The sequence below is a fragment of the Barbatula barbatula genome, assembly GCF_947034865.1.
Source record: "Barbatula barbatula genome assembly, chromosome: 25".
Lineage (NCBI taxonomy): Eukaryota > Metazoa > Chordata > Actinopteri > Cypriniformes > Nemacheilidae > Barbatula > Barbatula barbatula.
Genome location: NC_136788.1, coordinates 16,808,474 through 16,824,445, shown reverse-complemented (window position 1 = coordinate 16,824,445; position 15,972 = coordinate 16,808,474). Strand labels below are relative to the sequence as shown.

General features: G+C 40.9%; 1 protein-coding gene across 1 annotated transcript; it reads left to right on the top strand.

Moving 5' to 3' along the window:
* Window positions 1-2,551: 2,551 nt before the first annotated feature.
* prtgb (protogenin homolog b (Gallus gallus)) lies at window positions 2,552-14,778 on the top strand. The gene is made up of 18 exons (XM_079450612.1): window positions 2,552-2,586; window positions 3,265-3,409; window positions 3,535-3,668; window positions 3,755-4,054; window positions 4,132-4,291; window positions 4,374-4,621; window positions 4,772-4,936; window positions 5,339-5,653; window positions 7,290-7,475; window positions 8,697-8,792; window positions 9,831-10,017; window positions 10,103-10,230; window positions 10,312-10,482; window positions 11,240-11,422; window positions 11,513-11,627; window positions 11,735-11,876; window positions 11,955-12,056; window positions 12,169-14,778. Exons 3-18 carry the CDS (start codon window positions 3,581-3,583, stop codon window positions 12,457-12,459), a joined length of 2,877 nt encoding a protein of 958 aa, XP_079306738.1. The 5' UTR covers window positions 2,552-2,586; window positions 3,265-3,409; window positions 3,535-3,580; the 3' UTR covers window positions 12,460-14,778.
* The last annotated feature ends 1,194 nt before the right edge of the window (window positions 14,779-15,972 follow it).

Here is a 15,972-nt window from a genome sequence, read left to right as displayed (position 1 = left end):
AAAACGGTTATCAGTTGACCTCAGGCATTGAACTGTTTTATTGTAGTAATGGTTAAATCAACATTACTACATTATGATGAACCAATGAAAGTCATTTTAAATGTTCAGATCAGGTGAAAATAGCTGTTTATCTATCTATTGTTTATCAAGTTGAAGATCTGAGTGAAAATGAATCAATGGCAGGCTCATTCTTCTCTGTAAGTTGACCATGACTAAAAGGATTAGATGTGTTCCAAAAGCTTGCTCCCTCATAAAGCTTTGTGTCTTACTAAAGAAACCGCCTTCGTGTTTTTCAGCAATTTGAGCTCATATTTAATCAAACTTCTCTGCCGCAGCTGTTTCTTGTGTTAGTGATTTGGCTTTCGTCGTGGAGCCCAGTGACGTGCGAGCATCTCGAGGTGATCAGGTTCCTCTGGACTGCCAGGCTGAAGGCGAGCCGCCCGTCTCCGTGCAGTGGATGAAGGATGGCATCCGTCTTCAGGAGAGTGACCGGGTGCAGGTCCTTCCCAACGGAACGCTGTGCATCACAGATCTAAGGACTTCACCAGAACAATCAGACGAAGGTTTCTACCAGTGCCTTGCCCAAAACAAACACGGAGCCATCTTGAGCCGAAGATCACGTCTCACAATCCCAGGTGCGTTCCATGAAACGTTTTCCCTTTCGAAATCAGTCTAGGCCAAACATTTAGCAATGAGACGTGATTTTTATGTTGTGTAAGCACGTTGTATGCAGTTCTGGCTGCGATTGTTTGCTGGCCGGCTACACATAGAAATCTGATGAAGGCTATTCGCTGGCTTCCATTGTCCCCGGTGGCCTGAGAGGCCCGTTGTGGACACATCTGTGTCTATTCAACTCCCTGAGCGCTGACCTTCACAAAGACCTGCAGAAGTTCAAGCACAACTAAACAGCTGTGACCCTGTTTTCACATCATCAACGTTTCTGTAGGTGATGTGCACCCACTGCTGGGGAAAATACGCGAAGTTAAAGTGACCCAGAGCAGGTTCATTTCTAACCCGATATTTCATGGAGTGAAAACGCAAACTAAGCTCAAACATGTCACTAAGGGGTTAAGGTGTGACTCGGGGAGAAGAGGGTGTTTTGCGGGTGAGTGGACTGGAGGGGGGTGGTATTGGTTTGCTTCACTGCCCGTCTGTCTAAAGGCCGTCGGGAGAGGTCAGCGGGTCACCGGGGTTGTGGGATTGTCTTTATTCCACAGCAATGTGTTGACCGGCGGCTCGCCTTGATGCCCCTGCTGTCCACATCCAGCCTGACTGATGCAGTGCTCTCTTTCACTAACGTTGCTCTTTAGACCGGCAGTCAGTTGTTTTGTTAGACTTGTCAGGGTTTGTGAAGGAGAGAAAGCAAAGGGGTCTGAAAGGAACGGCTTGATGGTCTTTGGACTTAACCTTGATTTTGTTCTTTGGCTTTCTGTCTCATTATTTAAAATCACATTCAAGACAAACGCTGGAGTTCAAATTTAGATTTGAGTTTTTAAAATATCAATTTAACTTGAAGTTGTCTGTACGTTATCATTTACAACTAGACAGAGTGCATGACTAAATATAAGTATGACAACCTGCCAGGGTCAGAAGAAAGAAACCCAAATGACCCCAAATCAAAAGTGCATGCAAAGGAACGGTCCGAAAATATTACATCCAGCGTAAACTCTTATTCCTTCATTTGAGCCCGAGGCGTTCTTGGAGACATTTGCTCCCTCAAAAAGGATTTCAGACTCTTTCTCTGTGTTTTTCTAAAGCCAGGGTTTATATTAATGACGCTTGTGACGTAGAGACACTTTTAATCTGAGATGAAACTCACTGAACAGACGGACTTGAGTGACCTCTGATCTTTAGCAGGAAGCCTTTGTGCTGTTTGACCCAGGCATTGATTTGACCTCTGATGACCCTGCTGACCTCACCGGACACACACACACAGAGCAGACCCTCCTAAACATGTTTGATTATTACTGCCCAGAGATCGGATGTGTGTGATTTCTTTGCTTTTACAACACTGTACGCAGCTAACAGAAAGCAGTACAATGGTATTACCAGGTGTGTGGCAGTACCAAATAAAGTTTTTTAAAGAACATTGAATATAACGTTCATTTTATAACCTAACTGCAATGTTACTGCAATATTTTCGTAACATTTGGGAGCACTTGGAGAATTTAAGATTAATCTGAATGTCCGTTAGCTGTAATTGGAAGTGAAGAATCATTGATTACCTTTAAACCCAGGGGCTTGTGGGTAAAATGAATAACTTCTGTGTTGATTTCTTTCAGGTGCGCTAAATGTCTTGTATCGGTTAGTTTTGTGTGAAGTCTTAAACTCATTTTGAGCACATTTATACGCTGAGGGAGTTATCCTATAGAATAGATGGAAGTGTTATTGATTTCTGCTGATTTATAAAGTTCATCATTCACTGTCATTGGTCGATTGATCCATTGATTCGCGCAGCTGTTTATTATTGACCTGCACATTAACAGACAACCAATCACAGATGAGATCAGATCTTAAAAGATTGATATATGAGCGAAATCTGATTATTGTCTGCTGGATTCAAGAAACTATTACAGCTTTTGAAAGGTTTGCTTTCATTTCTAGGCTTCTGATTTCCGTTTGTTGTCTGTGTTGTGTCGATTGTTTATTAAGTTTTTGTTTTAAACAAACTAGCAAAACTAGCAAACATATATTAAGCGTACGTGTTACAGCCAGGGTCAGTCCACCCAAAAATAAAAATTCTCTCATCGTTTCTTCTCTTTCATGTGGTTTACCTGTATGTGAGTCTTTATTTCAGTGGAACACAAAAGAAGATATTTTGAGAAATGTCTTTGTGTTCGTACAATGGGGTTCAGTGTTGTTTGATTATCAACATTCTTCAAAATATCTTCTTTTGTGTTCTGCAGAAGAAAGAAACGTGAGAATGAATAAATGAAGGCACTGTCTCTTTAAATGATGTTAAAAGTGAATAACTGGCCGTGTGTTATCAGTTAACATTAACTCTTATCTTTCAGACGTGCTCATTATTGATTTTGGAGGATTTGTCTGTGTCAGTAACCCAATTAGTTTTAAAAGCTATTCTATTGATTTGAGATGGACCGGCAATTACTTTCCCTGTGGAGTCAAAATGTACCCAGTTTACTTGCTAAAAACATTTATAGTGAATGATTTCCACTCCAAAAAGTGTGATTTTTTTTCACCATCGTCTTATTCTGCATGATCCAACACACGTCAAGAAAATCTCTTTTTTCTCGTCTTGTTCAGGTGTGTTGTCTATTGTATCTCATCCCGTCCCGGTGAAGGTGTCGCTGGGATCCGTGGTCAGATTCTCTTGTAGTGTTAGTGGAGACGCTGCACCTGTCATCACTTGGGACCTCAACCAAAGATCTTTACCTCTGGATTCAGACAGGTGCGCACGCAGAACTTCACATCTCAAATGATCTTTATTGAACAGTTGAATTGAAAAGTAAATATATAATGAACATTAATATTTGGGTGTTTAGTGAACATTCTTTGTGCGTTTATTTGTCTCAGAATCACAATTTTGCCAAATGGAGCGCTGCAGATCCGCGACGTGACAATGAGGGATGCTGGGAAATATCGCTGTTCGGCAACAAACGTGGCCAGTCGAGTCAGGAGCAAAGACGCCGAGCTCATCGTCACACCAGGTTTGTGTTTCTTTCACAGAAAATGTTTGTTTGAAGACATTTCTTTCTTTTGAAAGACATTAAAACCGTTTCTGTTCTTGGTCCAGCGTTGGTCCCGTGGCCTCTCGGTATGAAACCACAGATTGTGGCGGCACCTCAAAACATCACCGTCACTTTAAATCGACTTGCGGTTCTGGAGTGTATGGCCGAGGGAAAACCCCGGCCGCTGGTGTCATGGAGCAGGGCCGACTCCAAACCCATAGATGTGTTCGGCACCAAGGTGATGGGAAACGGTAACCTGGTCATCTCTGTCGTAAAGGCGCATCACGGCGGCACGTACCTGTGCCGGGCGACTACGCCGGGGACGCGTAACTACACCACAGCGACTGCAACCCTCACTGTGCTCGGTAAGAAAATATTTGCGCTGTAAACAAAATTCTTCGTGTAGGTGATGGCGTTTAACAAAACAAAATTCATTTTACAGTTCCTCCATCTTTCTTGGAGAAACCAGAGACTCAGACGCGTCCGAGAGCCGGTACAGCCCGCTTCAGCTGTCAGGCCAAAGGGACGCCTGCTCCTCGCATCTCCTGGTTTAGAAACGGTCAGATGATCAGTTCCAACGGCCGCAGTAAGATGTACAACAGGTAACACCAAAACCTAGCGTGGAAAACATGTCAAGACATTGTGTGTTGTGATACTGACCCGTTTGTATTCATCGTCCTTCAGTAAACTGGTGATAACCCAGATCATTCCGGAAGATGAAGCTTTTTATCAGTGCCAGGCGGAGAACTCTCAGGGTTCGGTTCTGTCGGCGGCCCGTCTCGTCGTGATCCAGTCAGACGACCGCCCCGGTGCACCACGAAACGTCCACGCCGAAACCATCTCCAGCTCTGCTATCTTACTGGCGTGGGAACGGCCGCAGTACAACGCCCAGAAAGTTATTGCTTACTCCATACACTACACAAAGACGGACGGTGAGTCTGGAAATTAGATTTGAGACGTGTTTTCACATGAAAATGAGACAAATAGCGTCAACTCAAGAATACGTTTGTTTGTCCACCGCACCTGTAATCTGGTGTAAATCTAGTTTTGATTGAATCATTCAGAAGTGTTTGTGATTACAGGTCTGAATAACGAAGAATATCAAGCAGTGATCGGAAACGATACCACCAGTCACATCGTCGATGATCTGGAGCCGGCACGCAACTACTCGTTTTACATCGTCGCTTACATGCCGATGGGTGCAAGTCGCATGTCGGAGCAAGTCACACAGCACACGCTGGAGAACGGTGAGATAATACACACATTTCCCACAATGCACTGCTGCAGTGTCTGCTGTAACCGGTCAGATCTCTGTGATCTTGAGAAGATTTTCAAATACAGAGCGATGAAATGAATGGAAAAGTAACCCCACATGTCTAGATGTATCCAAACTAGATTTGAGAAATATTTGAGTTCATATTGAGATCTTCAATAATATTGACCTTTGAATGCGTACGAGACAAATCTGAGCTCAGTTTGACGTCTCTTCTCAAACTCTACATTTGAGACATTTCTGACTCTTTTTCTTCTCATGAGAAATATCCGGGACACTCTTGAGACGTCAGCATGTTTCCATGTGCTCTTCATTTAATCTCATTAATGTCTAGGAGAAATCATCGAGATTTTACAGAGATTTCTCTTGTCTCCAGTGCCTCTCCGTACACCTGAGTTCAGTCTGACGAGTCGCAGCCCGACCGATATTCTCGTGTCCTGGCAGCCGCTTCCTCCCAAGCTGAGTCGTGGGCGAGTGTCTGCGTACCGTCTGTCTTACCGGACGGCGGCGGACGAGCAGGTGACCTCCGTTGAGATGCCCGTTCAGGGTGAGAACAACACTCAGCATCTTCTTCAGGATCTGCAGGCCGACACCATCTACCTGATCCGTATGTCAGCATCTACTCGTGTGGGCTGGAGTCAGCCGTCCGCCTGGAGCTCTCATCGAACTCCCAAAACGTCCAGCGCTGCAGGTGAGAACTGACATCATGGTTTGATAGAAATCGTATTTCTTATGAAGGTCGTCGGAGCGACAAACTTGTGTTTCTCTCTATTAACACTATTTGTATTTAGGGTTCTATCTTCTGTGATTCTGACACATGAGTTGCAACTTTAATTTAATTCTCAAATCTCACATTTTCTTAAGGAAGATTGTGTTTTATTTGACGCTTTGTTCTGAAAGGATTGGACACACCAAAGGCACTGAAGTGAGCTGGGCAGTGACGGGTGTTTTAGATTTAAACCTGGCTTTATTTCTGCAGTCTGTTTGTCACTCGGTGACCCTTAACCCCGGCTGCCACTCAGGAGTTAAGCACGGCTCCGTTTCGGGTCACGACGAAGGATAAGTGTCGGGCTGTAGAAAATAATAGATGTGTTTGAGGGACTCTGAAAGCCTTTTCTTCCGTTCAGCTTCTTTTCTGATGGATATTTTTCCTTAAACAGAACCTTTCTCTTGTGTTTAGTAAGTTGGGCTGTTTGGAAACCTTCGGATAAGCTTAAAACAAGTTTACGGTCTCAGAACAAAAACAGATCACGTACAACTATATTAAAGGTTTCTGAAGATAGACCGAGTGCTTGTCAATACAAAACCATGATGCTGAAAAATTGTGTTGTTGTTATGCATTCGCTGTTTCTATCCAGACAGCACAGGTACGTTTGTAATACGTCTGCTAAAGGTCCCGGAAAACATCGGCTGGGTAAAAACATCTGATAAACGTCTTAGAAAAAGCAGTTTTATTTACAATCTAAAGCATAAACATGAGACATCTTGGAAAATGTCTAAATGACATCTGACAGGAATCGTCTGAGAGATGTGTTGCATATAAGCAAACGCTCAAAGAAATACGCCTTGCAGACGTCAAATAGACGTCTCTGAGATGCATGTGTGCTATCCAGGTATGCTGTTGCTATGGTGTTCTGCATGTTTTTACTCGCTAGGGTGTTTTGAGTGTGTTCTGCATTCTAAGTGGGTTGCTATGGAGTTGCCTTGGTGTTCTGAATGCTTGTACTGGGTTTTCTGGGTGGGTGCTTGGTCAAAATATTCTGTTCTCTAGTCTCTGCTTTGTTTAGACGGACATGTTATTTGTCCATTTCTGACTCTGAACCATTAAGATTGACATTTCAGTGTCTCAGACTGAATGGTTAGATCAGCAAAACTGGTAATGTCTCTATGGAGTTGTTTAAATAAACTGAAGTGTGATAGAGAAACACAACTCTTAATCATTATCATTATCATTAATAGTAAAGCTTGACTTAATAAACACGTCTCTGAAAACACGATCCATCTTAATGTGATAACACACAAGTGAAGATGTTGTAGACTCATAATAAACTCCTCGAAGCCTCCGGCTGATGTGAAATCGATGGCCGGATGGAGATGTTTGGTGGAAACCGATGTTATTTATTTTACAGACTGTTCATTGTTTCTTATAGACGAGACTTCATTGATTTAGTTCCTTCATGTCTTACAAACAGAAATCAATGATGAAGTCAAGTTTCTCACATCCTTCCACATTACATTCATGTATAACACGTTAAGAGTCATTAAACAACAATATTATGTGGTCAAGAATCATTCAGACAGCTAATCGCCTGTGTTTTCATCTTCAGTGCCTCCTGCACCGGAGCTTGAGCTTGAACCTCAAAACTGCACGTCTGTGACGGTCCGCTGGCATCCTGCCCCCAGCAATGCCGTCGTCCAGGGATACAAGCTCTCCTTTCACCCTGACAGCCAATCAGAGGACTCCGTTATTCAGCTGCCCGCACAGGACCACCAGTACACCATCACTGGACTCAGTGAGTGAAAAACAACTTCTTTACAAATGCTCATTATTACACTGTGTTAAGAGAAAGTGTTTAAATGCTAAAAACATTACACACATTTTCAAAGGTAACTCAGAAACACAAGTCTGAGCAAAGCTATCACATTTTGTTATTAACTATATTCACTCAAATATTTTCTTTTGCGTTTGCATCTGAATGGATCTGGCCGGTCTCACAATTCCAATTTTCTCTCTGATCAATAATGACCTTTTTCTTCTGGTCAGATTTATGCACGGTTGGCCTGGCTGCGGTCGGCCTATTCACGCCTTTGTCCGTGTCACGTAATATCCCCTCGGTGTCAAAGGTCACACCCCAGATGTCTGCTTCAAGTTTTCCCATCATTCCACAGCGCTTCTCCAGGGACATCTATTGTGCTGGGGTTTAAGGTCGGGCAGATGCCCGTGAGACCGCCCCCTCCTCCATCCTCCGTCCACCTCTTCAGCCGGACGTACCAAACAAAATATAAGAACATTTAAGGATTATATACTTCAGGAAATATCAACCAGTAATGTAAACGGTTCCCAACTCACATGGCGTCATATAAAATAACATTAGTAAATAAAAACAACATTTTTAACAATTTATTTAAGATTGATAACTTAGAATGTAGCCAAATTAGATTAATTTAAAATGAAAGATTATTATTTAGTTCAATGTCACAGTCTTGCTTGTTTTCCGAGGATTGACATTATAACTAGCGTGAAGTTTTATCTGTGTCTGACCCCAGACCTCGGGTCATAAAGCTGCGACTGCATCTGAATGGCGCCTGTGCCCTGTGACCTCTGACCTTCTGCCCCAATAGCTTATAAACACCCAAACTGCCTGATACCTCGCATACTGAACAGCCCTTAAACTCAACTACGAACTAGAGCTTAACAACACCAAAACACTGAAACATCTCGGGAGAATTGTGTTTTTTGTTGTTGTTGAGAGTCTCATATTAGTGTACACGTGTAAAAAATTTACGCATTTAGAATCACGAACGTCTTATATTTTCATGTCTCATTCATGTTCATTTTGTTGTTCTTGGGGTAAATCAGTAAAAGAGATGTTAATATGCTCCCCCTGGTGGTTGGGTGATGAACGGCACATTTGAAGCAACAGCACCCAATCTGATGCTCTGGCTTGTGTTGAACAGAGATGTCTGTCCCTGAAAAACAGTGATGTGATGTTTTTATTGATTGTGTTCTTCAGGTCCAAGAGTGAAGTATCATGTCAAGATGCTGGCGTTCAGTGTTGATGGTGATGGATACCAGGCACATCAGACGGTCAACACTCCTGCGTGTGCCTGTAAGTCCATTCGATACAGAATTTACTTTTTTAAATGTGGGTCTGATATTATATGAATCGCTTATTTGAAATTGATCGAGTTGCATAGGCATTAGACAGTTTCACATTTTCATATGGAGCTTTTATTGTGGTTTGTAATATAATTTAATAATGTGACACAGCATTATGAGAGCTTTGAAGTATATCACAAAAAGTTTGAACATTTTATTTTAAAAACTAGTTAAAAATAAATACACATTAGACGATATCATATGGAACTATTATATTTTAGTATACTGTAATATGACAGTTTTAAATTATATTACAAAAACACTTTTTCAAAAACAAATCAAAAAAGTATTGAATAGTTAAATACAAAAACAAAATAATTACTAATGCAAAAATATTAAGTAAACACCTGTTTCAGGCTTATGGAATAAAGAATCTGAATATTTTCAACAAACAAATGACGTATTTGATCTTCTTTACTTTAAATTAGGGCTGTCAATTGATTCATCGCATCCAGAATAAAGGTTTAAAGATATAAAGATATGTCTGTGTACTGTGCATATTCATTTTGTATTTATTAACACATACATATATACATATTTTGTAGATATTTACATGTATATATTTATTTACTTATACTCTAAATAATATATAGAAAGTGTTTTTAACGTTAATATTTTTCTTAAATAGATACATGTATGTGTTTATAGATACAATGCACATTACATTATGTAAACTCAAACTTTTATTCTGGATGTGATGAATTGCGATTAATCTTTTGACAGCCCTACTATAGATGTGTTTCAGTAATAGTGACGTCCTAATATGCGTCAGGTCTCAGGGGGTATGCAAAAAAAGCTCATGCTTTTGTTTTTATTTTCACTCTCATTTTTATTTATACCCGAAGCCAGAGGTGTGTCATGAAATTACCTTTTAATATTTTATGGTGTGTCTTGAGGTTCTTGGCAGTATCTGGTTCAAATACCGGGTATTTATTCTTGACGGACACTTAGTCAGATGTGGTTGTAAACAAAACTGTGTCTGTTTCAGCTGCAACGAACCGCAGGCTGGCCGCTCTTCCTGCTCCCGATCACGTTCACGCTAAAGCCAACAGTTCATCTGCTGTGATTCTGAGCTGGAGTCGACCTGCGTTCAGTTCTGGAAAACCCGTCAGTTATTCCGTCCGCTGCGGGCCCGTGAGTCCATCTGATGTCTCGGGTGTCCGCTACGTCCAGACGTGAGTCTCGATGTCTTCATCCGCATCAATAAAGACTGTCTGTCGTGTGTTTGCAGCTGAATCACTTTGAACTCTCTCTCCTCAGAACCCAACAAATGGTGACGCTCACAGGACTGCGGCCCAACACTCGCTATGACTTTGCGGTTCGTCTGCATATGGATCATATGTCCAGTCCCTGGAGCGCGACGGTCTATCAGAAGACTTCACTAGAAGGTACTGAAAGTGCTCTATAGTCTGCGATATAAGATCAGAAATAAGACTGAGTTTCATGCACATGTGTGTTCTGCTCCACAGCTCCGTCCTCTCCTCCGCTGGGTGTGAAAGTGTCTCTGATCGATGACGGTACAGCGCTGGTGTCATGGAGACCGCCGGATCAACCCAACCTGTCTGTGGCTCATTACACCATCCTGTACGCCTCACAGAGCTCATGGCTCGCTGGTGAATGGCAGGTTCTGCAGAGAGAAGGTGAGCCGAACATTCGTTTCTCTCTGAAAGATACTGAAGTAATAGACACGTTAAGATGTTCAGTCCTTATGTTCTCATTGATGTCTCGTCGAGGTCTCCTGTGCTATTTCTTCAATCTTTCAGGAGAAAACAAATACACGCGGATGTTCTTGGCAGAGAGTTTTGTGTTGCTAGAGCAAAATGGCGTTGCGCAGATGTTTCTCTTGCAGAGTTCAGGAGTTCTCAGTTTAAGAGAAGTCTCAAATAAATGAATACAGACGGGTAATATTGGTAGGAATGCTGGTTAAATAAATCATCTGGATTTGAGTCAATGTGATGAGAAATGTTGGAGTTTATATTGAGATCTTAACGAATATTGACTTTTGATCGCAGACGAGACATATCTATTCTCAAACTCGAATGATTTCTGACTCTTTTTCTCAGGAGACAAAAATTTCCATTTGTTCTCTGTATAATCTCACTGGTGTCTAGGAGAAATAATTGAGATATTAAAGAGATCTCATCTGTCATTTAGCTTTTTTAACGGGAAATTTAATGTAATTGAGAACGAGTTCTCATATACTCAAAAAAGGTGCTTCACAAGGTTCCTCGATGCCATAGAAGAACCTTTCAGTTCCATAAAGAACCTTTACATCTGAAGAACCGTTCTGTGTGGCGAAAAAAGGTCATAAAATGAACAAGAGAGATGCTTCTTTAAAGAACACCTTTAAGAGTGTATGTCTCTTATCTGACTCATCCGTCTGTGTTTTTGCCTCAGCTACAGACACCATGGCTCTTCTGGAGAAGCTGGAGTCGGGTCATGTTTACCTGGTGAAGATCTCTGCATCTAACCAGGCGGGCGACGGTCCGTTCTCCAGCACCGTTGAACTTCAGCTGCTCCGGGCCAAACATCATCAGAGCAAAAATCCACGTCACACTGACAACCACGCTGAGCAAAAAGGTACATGCGTGTCTACTGCCGCTTCATAAGGCAAACGTGTTGTGTTATGATTCCGTGTTTTCATGTGATTTTTGCTCGTGTGTATTTCAGCAGCATTTATAGACGACCTTTACCACATCGGGGAGAAATCCATGACGGGTATCATCATCGGTGTGTGTATCGCTCTCATCTGCATCGTCCTCTGTGTCCTCATCCTCTTTAAACGGTACGTTAAGGGTTCGGTTTTTATCTGTAATGCTTCATTTACATCATCCTCGCGTTCACGTGTTTATCAAACCACGGAAATAAAATTTGTCTTCATACTCTCTGCAGGAAATCATCATCATCCTCAAAGACGATTGGACCGCTGAGGAATGAGGTCACGCACGGCGGGGTTTCATCAGCCAATCAGCGTCGAGCGGAGATCACAGACGTTCACGTTCCGATGATGAGGACGCACTTCATTGATGCCAAAGTAATAGAAATGAATCGAAATGACTAAAACTGCTGAAATGTTTGTTTGCTAAAATGTTTGTTTATTTGTTTGTTTCAGGGAGGAGCAGGTTTGATAATAAACAGTGCAGGACCGATTATGAGTGACGCTCCGAGCAAACAGAAGAGATGGACCATCTTCAACATCAAAAATAAGTCTGAGGCGAGTTATAAAACAAGCGATTGTCTCTAGAAATGAACTTTGACACCTACATTCCCAACGACCGACTTAATTCTAATGTATAAAATGGGTTGTGTAATGTTTGTATGAACAGATCGAGGATGACAGACGTGTTTATGAAGTTGGTAAGACAGTGCTGCGTTATGAGGAAGAAGAGCCGGTCATCTCCGCTCAGGGTTCCTCTCTTCACATCTTAAGCCGTCCGCTCGGGGAGTCCGAGAGCTCTCAGACCAGCGACACCGGCAGCGGAGAGACGGGTGATTCTGGAAACTGCTCTCAGGATGAGACGGAAACCAGCAGTCCAACCGGAACCTCTTTTAGACCCGATGACCCCGTCCAAAAACAATCACCAGAAACAGCCGTATGTGTCGTGAGCTTGAGCTAGACCTCTGATATTCATTCACACGGGAGAGATTTATAATACAATATTTGTGCCAAAGATTCACGTAGGTTGTGAAAGTTTTGAATAGCTTTATTAAGTCACAAACTGGCTTTGAATATCTTGCACTTCTCAGTATCCATCTATTCCGGACCTGTGCTGAAAGATTCCCGGTATTCCAAAGATCAGATGAACGTGTTTCAGAAATAATCAATGTCTTGAGATTCCTATAATGTGCTTCACACAAGCAGACGAGTGTTTACTGTTCGTGGAAGTGACAGAGACGGAGTTTTGTACTGCTGTCTCTCTACCTCAGTCAATCTTTTGACCTTCATACTGGATTTACACTTTACGGTTTCTGGCTTTATTCTGCAGTTTTATTTATTTATGAATATAAAGGTGTTTGGCATATACGCCAAAAGTCTGTTGAAGACACACTTTTTTTGTGTGCTTAAAACAAGGAGAGAAATGTGATTAGAAATGTGAATTATTTCTTTATAACAGTTTTGCGTTTTAAAACTTAAATATCAGGAACAAAATAATGCGATGCGGCCTCAGACTTTTGGACTTCACAGAATATTTTTGTTTTCTATGAACATGTTAAAATGAAATGTGCCTCAGGTTATAGAAAAAGGTTTGTGGGGGGGAAAAGCTGCTTTTGTATCGTCTGAATGTGGCGACGGATCAAAAGAGACTGAAAGGTCCAGATCGACAGACGAAGCGATGAACATTAATACCGCGGTTTTATTTAATACATTTTCCTAGTTTTTGTTGTTGTTGTTTTTTTGTGAAGCGCACCAGGATGAATGTTTTGCATTTGCCACGAGAGATCAAGTTGTTGATCTGTTTGTTTTGCGAGGTTTAAGGACGAGTTTGTTTGGAGATTAATTTGCCGTGAAGGGTTGAAATTCTGTTTGCTTTAGCATTTGTATTTAAGGAACGATCCAGGATCAGTACAAATCAAGATAATACAAAAAGTCCTGATGTGAAGTGAAGTCCTGGATGACTTAACAGCTTAAATTACACAAACTGTGACTTTTTCTAAATTCTTTCTTTTCCCTGCGGAACCCAAAGATGTGCATTGTAAGTGTGTTAAAGTAAAGATGATTTTTGTTTTACTGTGGGAATTAACATCACACCTCAGATATGGAAAGAGCTTAACTTGTTTTGATCCTGGAACAAACACTTCATTTTTTGTGAATTACTAAAAAACTTTCAAACTCGGGTGATGTTATTGCAGCAGATACTGAACGCTTTATGTGATGATGATGATGATGATGATGATGATGGCCTTATGATGAGAGGGTCATTTGCAATATGAAAAAAATCCGATCCAAAGAATGAACAGAATAATTATACAGAGATGCCAAATGATGCCCATACCATTACCTCCAAAGATATATATTTATATTTCTGTATATTTGAAAGTGCCAAAAACCCAATTTCATATTTCCCTTTAATGGTATAGCCGAGCATAATTTCAATGTAGCTATAGCGCTCAGATTCTGGGTGAGCGTGATATTTTTCTTCTGTACTTGATTCATGTTAGATTGTAGTGAAGCAGGTGCGGTGATGGTTACAGATGCTATAATCCAAAGAGATGTGCACCTCTTTCAAAGGGTTGGACACAAATGATCGTAATTTTATTCTCACGTTTAACCAAGTGTGTATCTGTGCAGTATGAATGATGAGTGTTTACTATGAAGTGTGGATGAAGTACATTTACAATAGCTGAGAATACAGTATGTGTGCAACCCTTTTGATTGAGGTGTCGCAAAATAATCATTTCAGAAAGCAAAATAAATCTACACCAAAGATGAATACGGTCACCCCTGTATTGCGTAGACTTGACGATTTTGTAATTCGTTCGCTTTGTTAAAGTTGCATTATGTGTTGACTACGACTGCTCATCCACACATCTGTAGGCCTAAGCCTGCTTAATATACCGAGTGTCTTATGGAGCATACGGTGCCAAACGTAAATTACAAGTGAATGTAAAGAGTTTTCAAAAATAAACCCACTTTTCAGTAGGGACGGAATATATGACTTTTCTCTGTATTTTACCTTAGTTTTTATATTCTAATTTCTTAAAGTGTCATACGTATGTTATCTTTTGTGAATGCCTACTAGCCAAACACAGGTTTGGTCAGGGCCAGGTCTTCATCCTGAATACAAACATCTGTCAGGATATTTTGTTTGTGTGTTTCTGTTTATGATTTGTGTTGTTTGAGTCCCGCATGTGTTAACACAGAACATGTCGTATCAGTTTGGATGCCAAACAGTGGTCAGAACAATGCACAATATAATAAAATGTTTCTCAAAAGTAATGTTGTTAGATTCTTCGTTCTCTTTGTCTGGTAGTTCAAAGACTGCAATCATTTTTCTATTGCCACCGTCACACCTTTTCTCATAGCCTACTGTACTTTTAGATGGTTAGAGCGTTGGGCTTGTGATCAGAAGGTTGCAGGTTCTAATCTCAGTGCCAGCAGGTCATGACTGAAGTGCCCTTGAGCAAGACACCTTACCCCTGATTGCTCTGCAGTAATGTGACACTGTATAAAACTACTTGTAAGTCGCTTTGGATAAAAGCGTCTGCCAAATGAATAGATGTAAAATGTAAATGTAGATCCCCTAAAAGCATCTGCTAGATGTAAATGCCAATAAAAATTACATAATTATAATTTAAAAACTTAACATTTGTTTTAAGTTTGCATAGTAAAAATGGCAAGAAATAAAGTATCAAGAGTTACACAATTATTTTATGTAAATGATGCTGCAGCGCTGATGCCAATGCACTTTAATGTGAATGACATCAAAGAAATAAGATTAAAATCAAATCAAATGCATGAATTAGACGACACCAATGTCGTAGTGAGCAATATTAAAAATTAAAATATCTGTTGGTCGACTACAGCATATAATTTTTAGTGCCGCTGTTTCTTTAAAGACAGGGCCAACGCAATTGAGAGGGAGGGGCTACAAACAGCGCGTCATTATTTAAAGAGAGACGTCATAGTAATCAGCGCAAAATGCATGACGGTTAGAAATGTGTCCGATGTTTTTTTTTTTTTTAGAAATGACAATAACGAAATACAACTTTGCACACACTGAAAGAAATATACCGAAAATACATCCAATGTCATCGGTCATAAAAAACAAGAAAAACGGGAATAACTGTCACAGCAAATAAGACCGGTACAGGTGTCCAACAAGGCTCTGTCTGATCGCCAATTAGTTACAATTTTTACGAAAAAATGCTCAAGTAAGCTTCCACAAAACTATACATTTAAACATTCAGACGGAATTCATTTGAAGTTATGGCCATTTTTCTACCTATCTATTGGTCAGAAATGGTTTGCTTTCTGGTATTGTCATTTAATACGAGACTAAGAGATTATTTTAGACCCCCTCAAAAAAAGTATGAAGGTTTGGGAACCTGATTGTACAGTTTAAATCCACATTGAATGACTGCGATTAATAGCGCCAGGCAGAGATGTAATGCCATTCCAGGCCTGCGTG

Coding starts and splice junctions, on each gene's coding strand:
- prtgb (XM_079450612.1), top strand. CDS start 3,581: ATGAGGGATGCTGGGAAATATCGCTGTTCGGCAACAAACGTGGCCAGT. Junction 10,483..11,239: donor GCAGGTTCTGCAGAGAGAAG/GTGAGCCGAACA, acceptor TTTTTGCCTCAG/CTACAGACACCATGGCTCTT. Junction 11,628..11,734: donor GTCCTCATCCTCTTTAAACG/GTACGTTAAGGG, acceptor TACTCTCTGCAG/GAAATCATCATCATCCTCAA.